Raw genomic sequence first — 23,162 nt, 5'->3', positions numbered from 1 at the left:
ATGTTGGGTGGTGGAGAGAATGTGATATTGAGAGTCGGTTCATGAATGAGTCGGTGAGTAACTTAATGCGGTTAGCATGCAATCAGTGGAAATTAAAATTGAAAGGCTAGTTGCAGGCAAGGACTTTCTAAAATCTCTCACAACGCTTAGGAAAATTTGTTTTGTTTCTGATGGTTACTAACAGTAAAGAACTATATCTAGCAAGCACTTTAGTACACTTGTACGAAAGTGTACTAAACTGTTAACACTTGTATGTGTTAATCAACCGGTTCTAAGCAGTGGCTTTTCCTTGGGCAATCAACAGCTTCTTGCAAAATAAAAACAATACGTTGGAATGTGTTCTTCCATTTGCAACTTGATCTCGTTCTAATCTGATTGGGGTAAGAATATTGAGGGATATGAAACCAGAGCAGGTATATGAAGTTCAGGTACAGCCAGTGGAACAGACACTGAGAGGTTGAATGATCCATCCTGAGCCTAACCATACATCAGGTAAAATCCATGGAAAACAAGGGAGTATGCGTCATGCGTCAGCTGCCTGGAATCACTGTGAACAGTTCTGGGCAACGTACCTTAGGTAGGACATATTGGCTTTGGAGAAAGAATCACAGAATCCCTACAGCATGGACGCAGGCCATTTAGCCCATTAAGTACACACCGACCCTCCGAAGAGCATTCCACCCAGACCCATCCTAACCTGTAACCCTGCATTTCCCATGTCTAGTACACCTAGTTTGTACATTCCTGGACACATTGGCAATTCAGCATGGCCAGTCCACCTAACCTGCAGATTTTTGGACTGTGGGAGGAAACTGGAGCACCTGGAAGAAACCTTCACAGATGGTGGGAGAATGCAAACTGCACACAGACAGTCACCCGAGGCTGGAATCAAGCCTGGGTCCTTGGTGCTGTGAGGCAGCAGTGCTAACCACTGAGCTGAGAGATTACACAAATCAGGGTTGTATGCCCTGGGATTGAGAAGATTAAAGGATGATTTGATTTGATGTTTTAAGTGTTTTAACATTAGATACAGTGGAAGTATTTCTGCTGAATAGAGAAGCTCGGTTTACGGGACATAGTCTAAATGTTCAAGCCAGACCATCCAAAAGCGACATTAGGAAGAGCCTGTTCATACAGTAGGTGATAGGAGTTTGCAGCTTTTCAACAAATGGTAGTTGATCCTGGGTCAATTGTCATTTCTCAGTGAGAGTGAGAAGTAACTAAAAACATTAAGGGTTAGAGGCAAGGACTTTACATACATTTGGGTCACAGATCAGTAGCAATGAATGACAGAACAGGCACCTAAGGCCAAAGACCGTGCAGTAAGGATTCCAGATTTTCTAACATTCACAGAAAACATCAGAAGTGAAAATTTTGGAAAGATGTGCAATAGAACAAAATTTTGCTGATTCAGTTCTGTAAATAGTGTGTCCCTGGGAGTGAAAGAGTGAGGCCCTTTTGTTGATCGTAGATAAGTTTTAGAAAGAACTAAAGATTGTAATTCTTAAAATACTGAGATATTTAAAACAAAGAATTTGACTTTTTCAAGATGGAAAAATGGTCCAGTCATGGAAATAAATAAATAGGGATTTATACTGTCTGGACATAAAGCAACTGGTGTTTCCAAGGCATCTTAATATTTGTTAATTATTTTTAATAATGTGGCTTCTCCTTATCATTGGCTTTCTGTGATTTGAAAAATGTCCATTAATGAAAGTGACTCTGGTAGAATAGGCAGCAATTTTGTTTATGTAGATATACAATGTTAGAAACTTTTAAAATTGATTTGATTGGGCAATGCCTGTTTAAAAACTCAGTCTTTCAATATTCATTTTGAAGAAATCTGAGTATTTTCTCACAGGTTTTTAAAATAAGCTTTTCTTTAAATTCAAAGCAAGTTGTTTGTGGTACTGTAAATATTATTTATGGTAAATGAGTTAGGTCTGATGTTAAAAATCTGCAGAAATTTTAATTACACAGGGGAGTTCCTTCCACAAGAAGGATGCTTAAAGAGTAAGTTCTCAGCCCACTATATTGGGTAAGGGTTTGCTGGAGTGTGAGGTGCAAGGAGAAAACATAACTTCATTAGGAACTTGGTACAAAAGAACATCAAGACAATTTGGGTAACAACAATATGGTGTTCAGTGGGCTCTTCCCAGTGCTATGTATGGTCAGTTCACTATTAGAACCCTTCCACCTCGTGTTATTAGAGTTTCAGCATTTGTAATAAAATTCCCACAATACATTCTGTGTGATGCATGGTTCATACCTCACAATTAGAATTTAAAGAAAAATAATTAAAGCTTTATTTATAAAATATGTGGATTATATTGTGTTACAATGATGTGTGACTGACTGTAACTCACTGTTTGCTTTAGTAAATTGGGTGTTCTTTATTTACTGTGTTCCTACTTCCTCCTCCCCTCCTTATTTACATCTCCTCTTCAACCTCCTCCTCTCATTCCCTTTCCTACTCTGACTCCATTTTGTGTCCCCTCCTTTTGTTTTCCTTTGCCCTCACAATCTGCCCTATATTCCTATATTTCTCTCTGCCTCCCTCTCTTCCCTGACTGTATCTACCTCCTCCCTCTCCTCCTACCCCAACCCTTCTCTGTCGCTCTCTCTCTGTCTTCGTGTATTGGAATTGTATGCAACCTGTTTACTTCAGTTGTAGCCTCCCTAATCAAGTCTAGATCGGTTGTTGCTGATCACTGGGGGAAATCAATGCTAACTTGATGTCTTAAGCCAAGTCTCAGATTCTTAATTCTCCAATTTCTCCCAGAATTGAATTAGTATTTTTGATTTTTTTCATTCCTATTTGTGTTTTTCAATCATTCTAGCATCAGTCATGCTGTGTTTGATCTGCCCATTCCTAATGTGTATATTTTATTAAATCTTATTAAAGCATAACTTGATTATTTTCCCTCTCCTGTGTCTTTGCTGCAGTGAATTGAATACATGGATGTGAGGTTGCTAATGAAGAATATTGAAGCTGCCTTTCTTGGTATGGTTATCACGTGGAGCTGAGAGAGGTTCCAGGTTTCAGGGAGAATTTACATTTCTACATGCACCTTGGCTTCAGGTAGCCCCAAAGTTCTTTGCAGTCAATACAAAGTGGCTGTTAAAGTTGAAGGTTAAATTTCCACACCAGAGATTTGCCCGCACCAACTGGACACTTCCAGTGAAATTCTGAGGGATAGAGATGTCATCTTTTAAGATGAAAGGTTAAAACCAAGGTTCATTCAGGTGACTGTAAGTGCTGCCATGGCTCTATTTAGTTCTCCCACAAGTCCTGACCACTAATCCCTTCATCATCGCTGTTAAAAAAAAACTAATTGTTGCCTCTCAGTTGTTTGATCAGAAGCTGTTGTGTGAATAGATAGCTATGTTTCCCCCAATACAGGAGTGACTATACTTTAAAGGTACCTTATGGGCTTTGAAACACTTTGGTATATCCTGAGGATCAGTAAGGTACAAATGCAAGCCTATGAAGTAAGGACGGAAGAGCTCACATTGAGCTCAGTATTGGCCTATTGCATATAATTTTATTTCTTGTCCTTGCTATTTCTGTTCCTGATGCTGTTTGTTCTCTACACTGAGGTGATATGCGCTTGGTGTGCTTTTTGTCATTGTACTAAAGGTAATGCTGGTAATCCAGTCATGTTAGAGTTGGAATCTTCCTCTGCACAATCCTTCCTAAATCAGCTAAACTCAGCCATTGGTTTGTTGCATCATTCTCTGGTACAAGGAACTCAGTCTGGGTTCCTGATTCTAATTGCTGTCCACTGCCTCTCTCAGGCATGTGAGCACATAGGTCTGTTGGGTGCAAACTAGTCAGACAGCTTATTGTATATTGTAGCTTCAGGATGTCCCAGCACATTTTAGGAACTGAGGAATTAGGAGGAGGCCAATTGCCTCCTGGAGCCTGTCCATCATTCAGCTAGATCACATTTAATCATCAACCTGATAATATTTTTCAACATGACTCCCATGCATTTTAGTTATTAATAACTTGTATTTACTAAAGTTTTTAAGTATAATCAGTGCTGCAATGTGATTTTTTTTTCACAACTACCTCCCACAAAATGCAGAGTGAGAATCTGCTCTTTAGCGATGTTAGTTAAGGGGTAAATATTAGCCAGATCAGATGTGATGTCCCCTATTAGAATTCACTGCCAAGGCTAATGTGGCTATTGAACACATTAGTGCCATGCGTCTGTGGAGTGATACCTCAAAGAGCCCACCAGTGACCTCAACAGGTGAAAGTACGCAACAAAATGTCCGACACCCTTTCACTGAACCTTGAGATCACTGGCATCACCATAGCTCTCAGATTCCACCACTGTGGGCTGCGCACCACCGTGTGAGGTGAAGTTCTGTGCATTCAGAAAGTCACCCAGGAGAGAAAGTTGGCCCACCCTTAACAACTGAGCCTTGTCAGGCAGAACATGAAGGATGTTTTACAGATCACACATTGCCCTACATCTAATTCCACCACTCAGGCTTGTTCAGCACTACAGTATCAAGATGATGCACTGGGTCACTCACTTGCTTCAGGGACACTAGAAGTGAGGACAGCAATGCCCATTCTGTCAGTTGGGAGGTTTGCAGAGGGAAAATTGTAACAATCTAGGCTGACACTTCAGTGCAGTACTGAAGGAGTGCTGCATTTCTCGGTGAGTCTGCTGTTTATGTGGACATGAAAGATCCTGAGGCACTATTTAAAGAAAAATGAGGAAAGTTCCCTGGTGTACTGTCTTGCTAACTTAATATCTGAAAATTGCCACAGATCAAGGCCTTTTTTAAAAAACTTCATTACTAATTGTAGGCCTTGCTGCCTACAAGTTTGCTGCTGCATTAGGTACAAGATATTCATTTGCAGCACTTAAATAAAAACTGAAGCAAGTGTGGATGCTCCCCTCTGAGGAAGGGTCACCGGACCCAAATAATTAACTCAGATTTCTCTTCACAGATGCTGCCAAACCTGCGGACCTTTTCCAGCAGTTCTGTTCCTATTCATTATCAGCACTTCCATGGCCGGAAAGAAGTCCTGATGTGAAAGGTGCTCCAAAACTTCAATTTCTGGCTCCATAAATATTAACAGTGGGGAGTAACATGTTCGTTCACTAGTCTACCGTTTTAGAAAGCCAAAAGTACTGAGTCCAATTGTAGTTCTGTTGCTTTTCCTGGCAGGGTTAGAAAATGCAGCCAGGACTGGGAATGAATCTGGAATTTTCCTGGATTAGATAGCTAAGTTACTCATTGGGTAAACTTGACACTTTATCCCAAAGATTTACAATACATACAGCAGTATGTATAAAAACAACTGGTTCAACTTCAGGCAGAGCATGGTGTCCCGTTTGGGGTTCCGCACTTTAGGAAGCATGTGAAGGTTTAGAGAGTTAAAATTCACAACACCAGGTTATAGTCCAACAGGTTTAATCGAAAGCACACTAGCTTTTGGAGCGGTGCTCCGAAAGCTAGTGTGCCTCCAATTAAACCTATTGGACTATAACTTGGTGTTGTGTGATTTTTAACTTTTTACACCCCAGTCCAACACCAGCATCTCCAAATCAAAAGCTTTAGAGAGTGTGTATGAAGATTCCTGAGAATGATTCCAGTTCTGTGAATAGTTTGGAGAAGGTGTGGCTCTGCTCCTTGCTGAAGGAAAGGTCAGGAGATTTCATCATGGTGTTTAAAATCATGAGGGATCTAGACAGGGTAGGTACTGTTTCCATTGGTCAAAAGCCAAAGGGCATGGATTTGTGATTGAATGACAAAATAACCATGGCCACATGAGCTAAGTGATTTCTAAAGGGAGTGATTTGAATCTGGGCGGTACTGTTTGAGAGTATGGTGGAGATGGATTCACTCATGGCTTTCAAAGGAATGGGTTAAACTCCTGAAGAGAGAATTGGCAGGACTACGGGGATTATGTGAGGGAGTGGGACAAGCGGAGCTGCTCTTGTGGAGAGTTGGCACAGACATAGGCTGAATGGCCACCTCCCTTGAAACCAGTTGGTGTGGACATTTCTTTATGGATGGCACTCCATTTCCTCATAGGGCCCTGCCTATTGACCACCTGACCTCAATAAGTGGGCAAAGAAAACCAGCAAAATTATTAGTCCTATTAAGCTTGGGTACATTCCAGTACAAAGAATTAAATCTAAGTTTTAGCTAGCCACCCACTCTGTATCACACTTTGGTCCTGTTTGAATGTCTAGAATTCAGAGATCAAAGCTTAGGGTGGATGATATCGTTTGAGTAAAATGCACATATCACTCACAATGAACTTTGCTTAATTGTATTTAGATTGGTTTCAGATGCTCAAGAAAACCTTTTAGCAGTATGTTTTGCTAAACGGGGAGTTGATCGATCTACTACCCACTTGACATGCTGCAGACTGATCAGAAAATTAACATAAATATCACCTTGAAAGCTTCAGCGGTGGTGGTAATAGATAGTAAATCGAATCGGAATGTTTGGTTCTGCTGCTCTGTGTTTGTGTGACTATGGAGAACCCATTTTCTGCTTTGTCCTTTTCTCCATCTATCTTTATACCTCTTTCTTCCTTTTTGAAGTGTTTCCATTACTGCTGCCTTCACTCTCAGTTTCACTTTTGTTTCTCCTTCCCTTGAAGGAAGTTAGATGACCGTGACCTTTTCCCTGCCAATTTGGCCATCACTGATGTGCTAATCACTCAAAACCAGCTCACTGTCACTCCAGAGACTAGTACCAGATTCCCAAAGTAACTTTTTTCCCAAAGAACTTGGTTGTGGCAGGAGACTCCCAAAGGATATTAATATTAATAGTAACATTAGCAAATTTGCTGATGATACAAAGCTGAGTGGTAGGGTGAAATGTGAGGAGGATGTTAGGAGATTACAGGGTGACCTGGACAGGTTAGGTGAGTGGACAGATGCATGGCAGATGCAGTTTAATGGTGGATATATGTATGATTATCCACTTTGGTGGCAAGAACAGGAAGGCAGATTACTACCTAAATGGAGTCAAGTTAGGTAAAGGGGCAGTACAAAGAGATCTGGGTGTTCTTGTACACCAGTCAATGAAGGCAAGCATACAGGTACAGCAGGTAGTGAAGAAAGCTAATAGCATGCTGGCCTTCATAACAAGAGGGATTGAGTATAGAAGCAAAGCTTTCCAGGTTTAAATCGAAAATAGTTGGGAACATTTTTAAAAGAAAAGAAAATACAGATTATTGCTAGAACCTTAATTGGAGTATTCTCTGTCCAATACTTAGTTTGCATCTGACGAAAACAAATGGCGACAAATCGATCAAAACAGAAAGTAACGGCGAACCAGACAGAACAATCACACAAATACTCCCAGGATCAGTAAAACAAAGAGTCGATGCACCTAACACAGACATGGATTACAAAGAAATCTTGAATTCAGATTTGGAGCCTCCACAGTTGAGTTTACTCCTAAAATTCTGCACCCACATAACATGAATTACATTACAAGGCACTGGATCACTCAACTGTGTCTGGGAATGGATAGTGTCCCAAATATGAGGTAAAAACAATGACTGCAGATGCTGGAAACCAGATTCTGGATTAGTGGTGCTGGAAGAGCACAGCAGTTCAGGCAGCATCCAAAGAGCAGCGAAATCGACGTTTTGGGCAAAAGGCCTTCATCAGGAATAAAGGCAGAGAGCCTAGACCGTGGAGAGATAAGCTAGAGGAGAGTGGGGGTGGGGAGAAAGTAGCATAGAGTACAATGGGTGAGTGGGGGAGGGGATGAAGGTGATAGGTCAGGGAGAAGAGGGTGGAGTGGATAGGTGGAAAAGGAGATAGGCAGGTAGGACAAGTCATGGGGACAGTGCTGAGCTGGAAGTTTAGAACCGGGTGAGGTGAGGGAAGGGGAAATGAGGAAACTGTTGAAGTCCACATTGATGCCCTGGGGTTGAAGTGTTCCGAGGCGGAAGATGAGGCGTTCTTCCTCCAAGCGTCTGGTGGTGAGGGATTAGGGATGTCCTCTGAGCATCCCAGAATAGGTCAAACCCTCACTGATTTGAGGCTTGTGACTGGCTAGAATTTAGGGTCGGGGGGGGTGGAGATGAAAATGAGAGAGATCTTCTCTTCATTTGGTTAGCTAACAGGAATCAGGCAATGGTTCAAATATGGGTTTCTTTTGGTTAGCAAGCTGCAACTAATTAGTACCAAGGAGATTAGTCCTCAATTATTTAGAATCCATGTCAATGACTTCGATGAAGGCACCGATCGTATAGTTGCTCAGTTTGCTGATGAGACAAAGATATGAAAGTAAATTGTAAATTGTGAAAGAGTTTATAAAAGGATTTGGGTTAAGTTGGCAAAAATGTGGCAGATGGAATATAATGTGTGAAATTGAACTTGGACACCTTGGCAGAAAAAGTGAAAAAAGAATAATGTTTAAATGGTGAAAGACTGCAACTTCATAGTGAAGAGGGATCGAGCTGATGTGGGAGACAATGGTATGTTGTAATATCACTGGGTTAGTCATCCAGAACCTCCTGGCGACATGATTTCAAATCTTGCCATGACTGATGGTGAAAATAGAATTCAATAAAAATCTGCATAACTGTAGTTTTTATTTATTCATACGGTGTGGTTTTTGCTGGCACAACCAGTGTTTAATTCCAATCCCTAGTTGCCCTTGAGAAGGTGGTGGTGAGCTGCCTCCATGAACTACTGCAGTCCATTTGGCATAGATGCACCCATAAATGTTGTTTGGGGTGGGGTTTGACCCATGACTTTGACCCAGCAACACTGAAGGGATGGTGATATATTTCCAAATTGGGATGGTGAGTGACACGGAGGGGGAATTTGCAGGTGGTGGTGATCCCATTTATCTGCTGCCCTTGTCTTTCTAGATGGAATTGGTCATGGGTTTGGAAGATGCTGTTTTAAGGAACCTTTGTGAATTTCTGCAGTGCTTCTTGAAGATAGTAACAGCAGTGTGTACTGAGTGTGTCTGATGGAGGGAGTGGATGCTTGTGGATTTGGTGCCAATCTAGCAGGCTGATTTGTCCTTGATGGCATTAATTTTCTTGTGTTGTTGGAGCTGCACCAATCCAGGCAAGTGGGGCGTCAGGATGTGTGTGTGTGTGTGTGTTTTTATATACATATTATATATGGCTAGTCCACCTTTTTGTGGATGTTGATAATGCTATTGAATGTCAAAGGATGGTGGTTAGATTCTCTCTCATTGAAATTGGTGACACATGTTACTTATCTCATGCCAGCCTGGATATTGTCCATATCTTGTTACATTTGGACATGACTGCTTCAGTGTCTTAGAAGTTGAGAATGATGCAGAACTTTGTGCAACCATCATTGAACATTCCCACTTCTGATTTAATAATGTAAAGAAGTTCATTGAAGCAGCTGGAGATGGTTGGGCCGAGGACACAGCTTGAGAAACTCCTGCAGAGATGACTTGGATGCTGGCATGACTGACTTCCATCATCAACGGTATTTTCCTTTGTGCAAGATACGACTCTAACCAGCAGAGAATTTTATCCTGATTCCTTTTGAATATAAATTTGGTCAGCCATCTTGATGCACACACTGTCAAATACAGTCCTGATGTCTGGAGTATTGTGTACCTTACTGTGTCAGAAAATAATTGCATTAGCAACAGTTCAGAAAAATGTACGTGACTGATTACATAAGAAGAAGGCTTGCACAGTTTGGGCTTGTACCCATTGGAGTTTAGATGAATATGGGAGGTCTTATTGGGTGGTGGGCAGCCTCTAAGAGCTGAATGGCCTATTCCTAATAGAGTCACAGAGATGTACAGCATGGAAACAGACCCTTCGGTCTAACCCGTCCATGTTACCAGATATCCAACCCAATCTAGTCCCACCTGCCAGCACCTGTCCATATCCCTCCAAACCCTTCCTATTCATATACCCATACAAATGCCTCTTAAATGTTGCAATTGTACTTGCCTCCACCACTTCCTCATTCCATACATGTACCACCCTCTACGTGAAAAAGTTGCCCCATAGGTCTCTTTTCTATCTTTCCCCCCTCACCCTAAACATTTGCGCTCCATTTCTTGACTCCCTGACCCCAGGGAAAAGACTTTGTCTATTCACCCTATCCATGCTCATAATTTTGTAAACCTCTATTAGGTCACCTCTTAGCCTCCGATGCTCCAGGGAAATTCTGTATTCTTGAGTCGGGAATCTGTGGAGGTGATGTTGATGGACGGGCAGATGTGCACAAACCTCTAAACCCAGCTTAATGTTTTAAGCACATTGTCTCACATGGAGCTGTCACTGCAGATTGCGCATTGGACTTATCAGCATCCAAAAACCCATCGAACAGGAGTGGTGAGAAGTGGAAAAGATATCCTCTTAGTCCATCTCATCCCTCCTCTTCATCTGTCTCCAACTTCCTCTCTGTTAATCTGTTGGGGACGATGTTAAATTGAGATCCCTCTTCACCCCTCCTGTCCACTGCAGAGGAGTAAAATATCTCTTGAGACTTTTAGGAAGTAGGGCAGAAGAGTTCTTGCCCAGTAACAATTCGAGGATTCCATGACTAATAATAAAATGTTATTCAAGGCAGGTTCTTTCAGGCACGCTTTTCATTGCCCCCATTATTTGTCTGTTGGTTTTGGTCACAGAAGGAGTCCTGGAAATTAATCTCTCTTTCCTGGAGACCTGGGGATAGTCCTGAAGGTTTGACAATTCTAGCTTCTGAGGGTGTCGACTCTGCTGAAGGCCAGGTGTTGCTGGTGGTTGCTCTCCTCCCTTGTACTACTTATTGAAAGAGGTGTGAAACATGTTTGTTGAAACAAAATGCAAGTTGCTGGGAATAAAAACTGAATGGCGGGATTGGTGACTTAGGTTAACTGCAGTGTCTCCATTGCAATGCCCACCATCGGCAGGCTGAATCAGTCCCGTTAGTAAGCAAACCACTCAGTCCTCGCACAAGACCTTTTATTTATGTTCTTACTGAGCAGTTTTAAGTATAAGCTCTGACTTTTTAAATAACATTTTATTATATATTATAACCATACAACAAAATTAGGGAGCCAAGCTTCTTACCTTTGAAAGAAAACCTCGTAAAGCATTTCGTTCAGGAATGGGATTTGTTGGTTTGAATGTTATTCCCTTACACCAGGGCTCTGCTTGTGTTGCTATATTTGAGAGGCAAGCATACCCCACGTTGCTTACATGCTGCCTACACTGCACACCGTGTGTTGTATTAACACAGAGGATCAGATAAAAGGTAAAGCAAGAGGTGTGACCGGGATACATGATGGGGGGTGGAAGAGAGAGAGAGGGGAGGGGAGGGGAAGGGGGAGGGGAGAGGAGTAGGTGACACTTTGAGTAATCAAATCCCGATGGGCTCATAGACTCTGAGATGGGTTAGAACTGTGACTCAACTTTCCATCTGTGTGAGTTTTCGTTTGAGAGAATTTTTGGCTCTTGGGCTGATGGTTATGAGTGTTATAGAGAAAAATTACTCAACTATCCAACATGAGATACAGCACAGGGTTAGACACAGAGTACAGTTTCTTCTACACGTCCCCATCAAACACACCAAGGACAGATATAGCATGGAATTAGATACAGAGTACAGCTCTCGCTACTTTTTTTTTAACCTGAATGTAAAGCTCTCTGGACACTGTCTCCATCAAACACTTCCAGGACAGGTACAACATGGTTTTAGATACAGAGTACAATTCCTCTACACTGTCCACATCAAACGCTCCAAGGACAGATATAGCATGGAGTTAGATACAAAGTACAGTTACCTCTACTCTTTTTAATCTGAAAGTAAAGCTCTCACGACGCTGTCCCCATCAAACACCCGCAGATGAGGACAGCACAGGATTAGATACAGAGTAAAGCTTCCTCCATATTTTTCCCAACAAACGCTCCCAGATCAGGTACAGCACAACATCAGATACAGAGTAAAGCTCCCTCTACACTGTCCCCAACAAACGCTCCCAGGACAGATACAAAACAGGGTTAGATAAAGGCTAAGTCTCCCACTACGTTGGCTCCTAATAAGAAAAATGAGGAATGGGCTGAGGGGCGAACCACTGAAAGAGTTTGGAATGTAAAGGCAGCTTTCACTCCTGTATGACATGCACAAGTGAAGGAACTTGCTTGGTTTGCTTTAGCTGGTGTGATTTTTACCCCACAACCCTTCCCACCCCAGCCCTTCCCTCCCATCAAACCCCAGTCACCCACCCACCCCCCAACCTCCCCATAACATCAGACAAGAATGTAAGGTAGACAAGTGACAGACAGTGTTAGCATCCTGGATTGTGTCTGCTCCCTCTCCCTAGACTGCCCCTTCTGGTGCTGCTGCCTGTTGCTCCAGACCCACACCGATGGTGGTCCAACTCCACCAAGGTATCTCGCCAGCTTCTGTTTTTCTGAATGTACATTTCTATCTCCGGTCTGGATCAGATGATGCTCTTCCTTTTTTATTTAAAATTATTTTTTGTGGTTGTTTCAAACGAGTTTTTAATTATAAGAATAAGTCACCGTCCTGTGTCGATCTTGCTGACCTGCGATGTTGTTGACTGGGTATGTGTTTTTAGTATGTATAATATACTCCAGTGTTGGGTGGCTGGTGGGGGTGGGGGAGTCGATGGGGGCTACAGGCACCGGGTGCAGCCACACTTGGTGCTTTTCTCCACTTCCTCGGTGAAGGATGAGCCATCGCTGCACTCGAAGGTGTATTTCCGTCGCTTGGCCCTCAGCTCAGTGCAGCAACCCTGAGCCCGGCACGATCCCTGGCACGTCACCCAGGAGACTCGCCGAGTGCTCTGGCAGATGGTGTAGCCCCTCTGCAGCTGGTAATAATCGCGCACGGGTAGCCCTCGACACTCCGCTTCTGCAAAGGTGTGCGTGGGAAGGGGAGGGGGGGTGGGGGTGTGTGGGGGAAAGACAAGAAAAAGAAATCAGTCAGAGGAGGCTGCTCCATGGTCACGCCATCCTTTGGGCTGGCACGGTGGCTCGGTGGTTAACACTGCTGCCTAACAGCGCCAGGGACCTGGGTCTGATGCCAGCCTCAGGCGACTGTGTGGAGTTTGCACACTTTCCCCGGGTTGTGGGGTAAAATCACACCAGCTAAAGCAAACCAAGAAACAAGCTCTTACACTAGTGCGTTCTCCCCTGCGTGGGTTTCCTCTAGTGCTCTGGTTTCCCCATTTCTTTGGCCGTGCTAAATTGCCCCATAGTGTCCAGGGATGTGTAGGTTAGATGCATTAGTTAGGGGTAAATGTAGAGTAATAGGGTAGGTGAATGGGTTTGGGTGGGATACTCTTCAGGGATTTATTGGGCCGAAGGCCCCGCACTGTAGGGATTCTATTCTATTCTATTCAGGCTGCAGATCTGCTGGAGCTCAGTAGGTATTAGAGAGGAATTTTCTGCCTTAAGGGCACTGTGAGTCAACCCACAGCAGGTGGACTGGAGCGCAGCTTGAGGCAGCCAATCAATGCTGACGTAGCCAGCAATGCCCACGTTCCACAAATTTCTCTTTTTTAAAAAAAAACTTCACTTGTGAAACACCAGGCTCCTGTATTCAAGTCCCACTCTAAGGGCCTTCAGCACATTAAACCAAGGCTTACACTCCAAGGGCAGTGAACTCGGTGAAGGAGCACTACACGGTCATGGGTACCACCTCTGGGTGAGACATTAAGCCCAGATCCCATTTGCCTGGATCAGGGTAAAGGATCTTAAGGCACTCTTTTAAAGAATATCAGGGGAATGTGGGAATAGGAGTAGGCCATTGAGCCTGTTCTGCCATTTAATTAGATCATGGCTGATCATCTCCATGCCACCTGCCTGCAACGTCTCGAGGTCCCTGGTTACCATTGGTCTCTGGAGCCCAATTGATTTCTGTCTTGAACCTGCTCACTGACTGACTGTACCTCCACAACCTGCTAGGCTTGAGAATTCCAAAGTTTCACCACCCTCTGAGTGAAGAAATTCCTCCTCATCTCCATCTTTCTCCTGAGACTAGGTCCAATAGCTCCCTCTAATTTTCTTCTTTGGTGCATGGAGCTCAGAGGCCTATACATAGCACAACTTCCAAAACCAGAAGTCAGTGCCTTGGTATACTGTGCAGCACATGTGGAACCTTGGAGCCACTGTGCAGCAACTTAGAGGGAGAAATGATTAAGTCACTTGGTTTTAGACTTATGACATTTCCTCCCTGGCTTCTGTATCCATCCACCTAGCATGTACTGTAAGAATTGTGTCGGATTCAATGCAATAATCTTCTTTTCTTCAAAACTCTAGAGAATACAGCCCTAGTTCCTCATTCTCTCCTCAAAAGACAATCTTGCTATCCTAAGGATTAACCTGGTGAACCTCTGTTACATTCTTTCTGTAACAAATATATCCTTGCTTACATAAGGAAATGAAAACAATACACACTACTCCAGGTAAGGTCGCACCCAGGCTCTAGACAACTACAACAAGACATCTTTACTCCTGTGGTCAAACCAGAACAAGGCCTTGTGGCCCGGTCAAACATTTATCTCACAAGTAGACATAGATTAGGAAAAAGCAGGAAAATGGAGTTGAGGATTATCAGATCAGCCATGGTCTCACTGAACAGTGGTGCAGACTCGATGGGCTGAATGGCCTACTTCTGCTTTTGTGATCTTAGGGTTCTCGGAGTAAGAACTAGTCAATATATTAATCATAGCAAAATAGAAGCACTTCCTCAATACCAGATGCGTGCTGTGGTTGTTTTATCTGGACAATGATAAAATGCGTTGAATCATTACATTTTCTTATTTCAAATGGTTTGTTTGCATTGATTATCTCTGTAACCTATTTGTTCCTAAAACACTAATTCTGACCTGTTAACAATCCCTGATTTCTATCACTCCATTGTTGGTGTTAAATGGGCCCCAAGCTCTGTAATGTTCTCCCTAAACCTCTCCGTCACTCTCTCCTCCTTTAAGACACTCCCTAAAACCTACCTTTGGATCTTTTAGTCACCTGCCTGATTATCGCCAACTTGGAAGCAATTTGGGACCTGTCACTAACTGACAGCTCTGTGTAAATGGAAGTTGTTATCGATCTGTTGCTGGCATACTTTAGTGAGGTAAGGACAATACTTAGGTTATTTCTTGATTTTTGGAAAAAAAATGACCATAGCTTCTCTCATTATTTCAACTTCCAATTTGTGATGACGTGGAGGTGCCAGCGTTGGACTGAGTTGGGCAAAGTCAAAAGTCACACGCCACCAGTTATAGTCCAAGAGGTTTATTTGGTAACACAGGCTTCCAGACCACTGCTCCTTCATCAGGTGCTAGTCAGATTGTGCACACGGGGGTCAATGGGGGACATTGGTTTCAAGAGGACGGTCACCATTTCTGTTCTAAATGAGTTTCCCTCAAAGTCCGCCTTCTGCAGGCACCTTTACCAAAGGTTCATAAGTGAATTAGGAAAATCCATGTCAACATTGTCGTGCCCTCTCTCAGAATCTGTGATCTGGGCATACCCAGTGTGATGGGAGGCATGGACCACTGGCTCCTTGAGTAGGAAGCCTGCCGTTGTTTAGCTTTTTGCCTCTATTCTGTACCACCCACCTTTTTCTGTCTCAAAATTAATTCAGTCCCACATGAGATGGTGCTGATCCATTGGGTCTCTCTTTTCTCCAGCGCTGTCTCGATGAACGTGTTTGGATCTCCTTCACATACCAGAATCTGTGAATACTCCATTGAGGTTGCCTGCTTGACCTATGTTGGCAATGTAGTTCTGTGGCAGCTATGATCACCTGACCCTCCACCCACCCATCCTTCCCTCCAGTCTGCAGCCATTAGTCCCCTGCCAGATCCACCTTCGCACCCGACCAATTGGAATGCTGGTAGACTCATTATCCAATCAACTGATTCTTCATCCTGTCCCTAATCTTGTGACTAAGTCATCATTTTCTTCATAGGTTACTTTTGGCCATGTTCCAGCATTTTGATTCTGTAACAGTGAAGGAAAAGCAATGCTTCCAAATCAGGATGGTGTGGAGGTGATGAAGAAGACATGTACTGGGAGTGTTTGATGGGGTCAGTGTAGTGGGAGCTTTACTCTGAACCTAACCTTAGACTATTTTGATCATGGGGTTTTTGACAAATTTGTTTAATGAACACAACTCCCCTGAAAGACCAAAACATTCAGCTTTCACTCAAAGTCACAGAAGTAAAATCAGGCTAATGATTGATTGATTGTGACCTAACCTCGTTACCTAACCGAGCTGTACGAAACTGAGGCCACTGAGGGAAAGCTCAGTGTTTAACTCACAATGCTATCCTATCCCTTATTATATTTTACCTCTGTCTATTTCTCCTGCCCTCATCACCTTATCGCTTGGACAAAGGAAGAAAAAATTGGCTACTCATTCTCAACATCATTCAGTGACCTGAATCACAAACGCCATTTTATTGCTTTGGCTCCATATTAGTTGATAAACTCAACTTAGACTTGATCAATCTCCATCCAGTTGGACCACGGCATTCCAGATTCACATCAGTCTTCGATTCTTGAACTGCCTCGTAAATTTTTAGAAGAAATTAGTTCTTGGGAAATGGGCCTCACTAATAAGGTCAGCATTTGTTGCTCATCCATAATCGCACTTAAACTGAGTGATGTTATTCCTGAAGGCCATTAAGAGTTAACCATATTACTGTGGGTCTACAGTCACCTGCAGGTTAAAAATGACAGGTTTCCTTCCCTAAAGGCCATGAGTGAACCAGATTGGCTTTTACGACATTTAGTGATACAGATAGTCCCTGGATTTTGAACAGGACCAGGGTGCAGTGGAGAAAGACCACTGTAAGCTCCTTCTGCTGAAGAATGATGGGGGTCCATTCAGTAACTGGGCCCTCTGCCTCTGCTAATGGCCAAGCGGTTGATTGTAAATATAGAAAATGGTGAACGATAACGACTCAGAGTTGTAGAGATGTACAGCACAGAAACAGACCCTTCAGTCCAACTTGTCCATTTTGACTAGATATCCCAAACTGATCCAGTCCCATTTGCCAACACTTGGCTCATATCCCTCTAAAACCCTTCCTATTCATATATTCATCCAGATGCCTTTTAAATGCTGTATTTGTACCAGCCCCCACCACTTCCTCTGGCAGCTCATTCCATACACACACCACTCTCTGCGTGAAAATGTTGCCCCTTAAGTCCCTTTTATATCTTTTCCTCTCACCCTAAACCTATGCCCTCTAGTTCTAGACTCCCCGACCCCAGGGAAAAGACTTTGTCTATCCTATCCATGCCACTCATGATTTTATAAACCTCTATAAGGTCAACCCTCAGCATCCGATGCTCCAGGGAAAACAGCCCCAGTCTATTCAGCCTCTCCCTAGAGCTCAAATCCTCCAGCCCTGGCAGCATCCTTGTAAATCTTTTCTGAACCTTTTCAACTTTCACAACATCCTTCCGACAGGAAGGAGACCAGAATTGCACGCAATTTTCCAAAAGTGGCCTAACCAATGACCTGTACAGCCGGAACATGACCTCCCAACTCCTATACTCAGTGCTCTGACTAATAAAGGAAAGCATACCAAACGCCTTCTTCACTATCCTATCTACCTGCGACTTCACTTTCAAGGAGCTATGAATCTGCACTCCAAGGCCTCTTTGTTCAGCAAAACTCCCCAGGACCTTACCATTAAGTGTATAAGTCCTGCTAAGATTTGCTTTCCCAAAATGCAGCACCTCACATTTATCTGAATTAAACTCCATCTGCCACTTCTCAGCCCATTGGCCTATCTGATCAAGATCCCTCCAATTTTGGTGTCATCTGCAAACTTACTAACTATACCTGTTATGCTCACATCCAAATCATTTATATAAATGACAAAAAGTAGAGGACCCAGCACCGATCCTTGTGGCACCCCACTGGTCACAGGCCTCCAGTCTGAAAAACAACCCTCCACCACCACCCTCTGTCTTTTACCTTTGAGCCAGTTCTGTATCCAAATGGCTAGTTCTTCCTGTATTCCATGAGATCTAACCTCGCTCACCTGTCTCCCATGGGGAACCTCGTCAAACACGTTACTGAAGCCCATATAGATCACGTCCACCGCTTTGCCCTCATCAATCCTCTTTGTTACTTTTTCAAAAACACTCAATCAAGTTCATGACACATGATTTCTCACGCTTAAAGCCATGTTGACTATCCCTAATTAGTCCTTGCTTTTCCAAATACATGCACATCCTTTCCCTCAGGATTCCCTCCAACAACTTGCCCACCACCAGGCTCACTGGTCTATATTCCCTGGCTTGACTTTACCACCTTTCTTAAATAATGATACCAATTTTGCCAACCTCCAGTCTTCTGGCACCTCACCTGTGACTATCGAAGATACAAATATCTCAGCAAGGGGCCCAGCAATCACTTCCCTCGCTTCCCACAGAGTTCAAAGGTACACCTTATGCATTTCAAGACATCCAGTACTTCCTCTTCTGTAATATGGACATTTTTCAAGATGTCACCATCTATTTCCCCACATTCTATATCTTCCATGTCCTTTTCCACAGTAAATACCGATGCAAAATACTTGATTAGTATCTGCCCCATCTCCTGCGGCTCCACACAAAGGCCGCCTTGCTGATCTTTGAGGGGCTCTACTCTCTCCCTAGTTACCCTTTTGTCCTCAATCCCTTTGGATTCTCCTTAATTCTATTTGCCAAAGCTATCTCATGTCCCTTTTTTGCCCTCCTGATTTCCTTCTTAAGTATACTCCTACTGCCTTTATACTCTTTCAAGGATTCACTCGATCTGTCCTGTCTATACCCGACATATGCTTCCTTCTTTTTATTCACCAAACCCTCAATTTCTTTAGTCATCCAGCATTCCCTATACCTACCAGCCTTCCCTTTCACCCTGACAGGAATATATTGTCTCTGAACTCTTGTTATCTCATTTCTGAAGGCTTCACATTTTCCAGCCGTCCCTTTACCTGTGAGCATCTGCCCCCAATCAGATTTTGAAAGTTCTTGCCTAATACCATCAAAATGAGCCTTTCTCCAATTTAGAACATCAACTGTTAGATCTGGTCTATCCTCTTCCATTTTATGGTCGCTGGCCCCAATGTGCTCCCCCACTGACACCTCAGTCACCTGCCCTGCCTTATTTCCCAAGAGTAGGTCAAGTTTTGCACCTGTTCTGAATCAGAAAATGTTCTTGTACATTCTTTACAAGGTCCTCTCCATCTAAACCCTTAACACTATAGCAGCCCCAGTCTATGTTTGGAAAGTTAAAACCCCTACTGTAACCACCCTATTATTCTTACAGATACCTGAGATCTCTTCACAAATTTTTTCTCAATTTCCCTCTGACTATTTGGGGGTCTATAATACAATCCCAATAAGGTGATCATCCCTTTCTTATTTCTCAGTTCCACCCAAATAACTTCCCCGGATGTATTTCCAGGAATATCCTCCTTCAGCACAGCTGTAATGCTATATTTTATCAAAAACACCACTCCCCCTCCTCTCTTGCCTCCCTTTCTATCCTTCCTGTAGCATTTGTATTCTGGAACATTAAGCTGCCAGTCTTGCCGATCCCTGAGCCATGTTTTTGTAATTGCTATGATATCCCAGTCCCATGTTTCTAATCATTCCCTGAGTTCATCTGCCTTCCCTGTTAGGCCCCTTGCATTGAAATAAATGCAGTTTAGTTTATTCGTCCTACCTTGTCCCTGCCTTCCCTGACTGACTCATTTCTTTTCTCAAGTGTACCAGTTTCAGATTGATCTCTTTCCTCACTATCTCCCTGGGTCCCCCCCTCCCAACCACCACCTTACTAGCTTAAATCCTCCCGAGCAGCTCTAACAAATCTCCCAGCACGTATGTTAGTCCCCTTCCAATTCATGTGCAATCCGTCCTTCTTCTATAGGTCACTTCTACCCCAGAAGAGATTTCAATGAATCAAAAATGTGAATCCTTCTCCCATATACCAGTTCCTCAGTGACTCATTCATCTGCTCTAACCCCCTCTTCTCACCCTCACCACCCTCTTAGCAACGGGAATAATCCAGATATTACTACTCTCAAGGATTTCCTTTTTAAATTTCTGCCTAACTCTCTAATCTCCCTTCAGAATCTCAACCTTTTCCCTTCCTATGTTGTTGGTATCAATGTGTACAATGACCTCTTGCTGGTCCCTCTTCCCCTTTGAAACATTCTGCACCCGCTCTGAGACATCCTTGATCTTATCACCAGTGAAGCAACACACCATTCTGATTTTTCACTGCTGGCCACAGAAACGTCTGTCTGTGCCTTTGACTAGACAGTCCCCGAACACAATCAATCTCTTGGAACCCGAAGTACCCCTCATTACATTACAGCCTGTTTTGATACCAGAAACTTGGCTGTTTGCGCTACATTCCCATGGAAGTCCATCACCCAGTACATTTTTTTCAAAAGAGCATACTTGTTTGAAGTGGGGATAGCCACGAAGACTCCTGTGCTACCTGCCTACCTCTCCTACCTTTCTGGGAGTTAACTCATCTATCTGTTGTATCTGCAGCTTTTCTCCCTTCCTATAACTGCCTTCAATCACACCCCCTAGCTCCTGTAAATTCTTCATTGCCCCTAACTGCCGCTCCAACCAATCCTATCTATCTTAACAGGATTCGCAACCAACGGCACTTATTGCAGATATAATCCTCAGTAACCCGTAAACTCTCTCGAAACTCCCACATCCGACAAGAAGAGTGTAACACTCTACTAAAGGCCATTTTGCTCCTTCCAATCTCGAGAGTGTGGTGCTGGAAAAGCGCATCAGGTCAGGCAACATCTGAGGAGCAGGAGAATTGTCAGTTCGGGCATAAGCCCTTCCTGATGAAGGGCTTATGCCCGAACCATTAATTTGCCTGCACCTTGGATGCTACCTGACCGGCTGTGGTTTTCCAGCACCACTCTCTCTACTATACTGGGTGGTGAGGGAACAAATGAGGGGAAAAAAAAACAGACCTGACTCATTTTCACCAATCTGCCAGCTGCAGATGCATCTATCCATGACAGTATCATTATGAGTAAGCATCACAATGTCCGTGTGGAGTCTTCACACTGAGAATACCCCCCATCATGTTATGTGGAACTATCGTGGTATTAAATGGAATGGACTTGCAGATCTAGCAACTGAAGACTGGCATCCATGAGGCACAGTGGGCTATCAACAACAGAATTGTACTCCAGCACAATCTGCAACTGAGTGGCCTGGCATAACCTCTCCACCCCCTGCTCCTCAACTCTGCCATTACCATCAAGTCAGGGGATCAACCCTGGTTTAATGAAGAGTGCAGGAAGGCATGCTGGGAGCAGCACCAGGCACACCTCTGAATGAGGTGTTAACCTGGTGAAACGACACGAGACTCCTTGCATGTTGAATAACATAAACAGCAATGGTAGGCAGAGCTAGGTGATCCAATACCATGGATCAGATCTAAGTTCTGTACTCCTGCCATTATTGTAAATGGGTAGACAATTAAATGACTCATTGGAGGAGGAGGTTCCACATTCTTAACAATGGGAGAGTCCAGCACATCCACGCAAAAGGTAAGGCTGAAGCATTCACATCAATCTTCAGTCAGAAGTGTCAAGTGGATTATCTATTTCAACCTCCTGCAGGGATCCCCAGCATCCCAGATGCTAGTCTTCTGCCAATTGAATTCACTCGATATCAAGGAATGGTTGGAGACATTGGATACTGTAAAGGCTATGGGTCCTGACAACAATAATGCAGACTTTTGCTCCAGAACGTGCCGCTCCCCTGGCCAAGCTGTTCCAGTACAGTTATAATACTGGTATCTACCAAACAATGTGGAAAATTAGAACAAAGAACAAAGAAAATGTGCAGCCCAGGAACAGGCCCTTCGGCCCTCCAAGTTTGAGCCGATCCAAATGTACTGTCTAAACCTGTCACCCAATTCCTAAGCATTTGTATCCCTTTGCTCCTCACCTACTCATGCATATGTCCAGAGGCATATCTGCATCTTAAATGAATCTACCGTGCCTGCCTCTACCACCTCTGCTGGCAACACATTCCAGGCACCTACCACCCTCTGTGTAAAGTACTTGCCGTGTGTATCCCCCTTAAACTTTTCACCTCTCACCTTGAAAGTGTGACCTCTCGTTATTGAATCCTTCACCCTGGGAAAAAGCTTGTCTCTATCCACCCTGTCTGTACCCTTCATGATTTTGTAAATCTCAGTGAGTCTGATGTCAGTGGTGGGAAAGTTGCTGAAGAAAGTACCGAAGGATAGGATCTATTTATATTTAGAAAAGAATGGGCTTATCAGTAATAGGCAACATGGTTTTGTGCGGGGGAGATCGTGCCTTACCAACTTAATAGAATTTTTTGAGGAAGTGACCAAGTTGATAGATGAAGGAAGGGTCCCCCCTCAATCTCCTTTTTTCTAATGAAAACAATCCTAACCTACTCAACCTCTCTTCATAGCTAGCACCTTCCCATACCAGGCAACATCCTCGTAAACCTTCTCTGCACCCTCTCCAAAGTGTCCACATCATTTTGGTAATGTGGTGACCAGAACTGTACACAGTTTTCTAAATCAATGTCTTGTACAATTTTAACTTGGCCTGCCAGCTCTTATACTCAATACCCCGTCTGATGAAGGCAAGCATACCATATGCCTTCTTGACCATTCTATCCAGCTGTGCAGTAACCTTCAGGGTACAATGGACCTGCACTCTCAGATCTCTCTGCCCATCAACTTTTCCCAAGGTTCTTCTGTTTACTGTATAATTCACTCTAGAATTATACTTCCCAAAATGCATCACCTCACATTTGTCGGGATTGAACTCCATCTGCCACTTTTCTACTCAACCAGTCTATCTATATTCTCCTGTATTCTTTGACAGTCCCTTATGCTTTCCGCTACTCCACCCCCAATCTTTGTGTCATACCAACAGTGCCCTCTTCCAGATTATTTATGTATATCACAAACAACAGTGGTCCCAATACTGACCCCTGTGGAACACCAGTGGTCACCTTTCTCCATTTCGAGAAACTCCCTTCAACTACTACTCTCTGTCTCCTGTTGCTCAACCAATTCTTCATCCACCTAGCTAGAACACCCTGCACATCATGTGACTTCACTTTCTCTATTAGTTTACCATGAGGAACCTAATCAAAC

General features: G+C 43.5%; 1 protein-coding gene across 1 annotated transcript in view; it reads right to left on the bottom strand.

Annotated features, from left to right (window-relative positions):
- Positions 1 to 10,937: 10,937 nt before the first annotated feature.
- Positions 10,938 to 23,162, bottom strand: part of LOC122561411 (slit homolog 1 protein-like) — a 201,017-nt gene continuing 188,792 nt past the window's right edge. The window contains exon 21 of the mRNA XM_043713173.1: positions 10,938 to 12,869. Coding sequence (XP_043569108.1) covers positions 12,631 to 12,869 — 239 coding nt within the window. The 3' untranslated portion in view covers positions 10,938 to 12,630. The remainder of the gene's footprint in view (positions 12,870 to 23,162) is intronic.

The sequence above is a fragment of the Chiloscyllium plagiosum genome, chromosome 22 (assembly GCF_004010195.1).
Source record: "Chiloscyllium plagiosum isolate BGI_BamShark_2017 chromosome 22, ASM401019v2, whole genome shotgun sequence".
In the NCBI taxonomy this organism is placed as follows: Eukaryota; Metazoa; Chordata; class Chondrichthyes; order Orectolobiformes; family Hemiscylliidae; genus Chiloscyllium; species Chiloscyllium plagiosum.
Note: the sequence above shows the minus strand (reverse complement) of the source record. Positions and strands in the feature narration are given on the sequence as shown.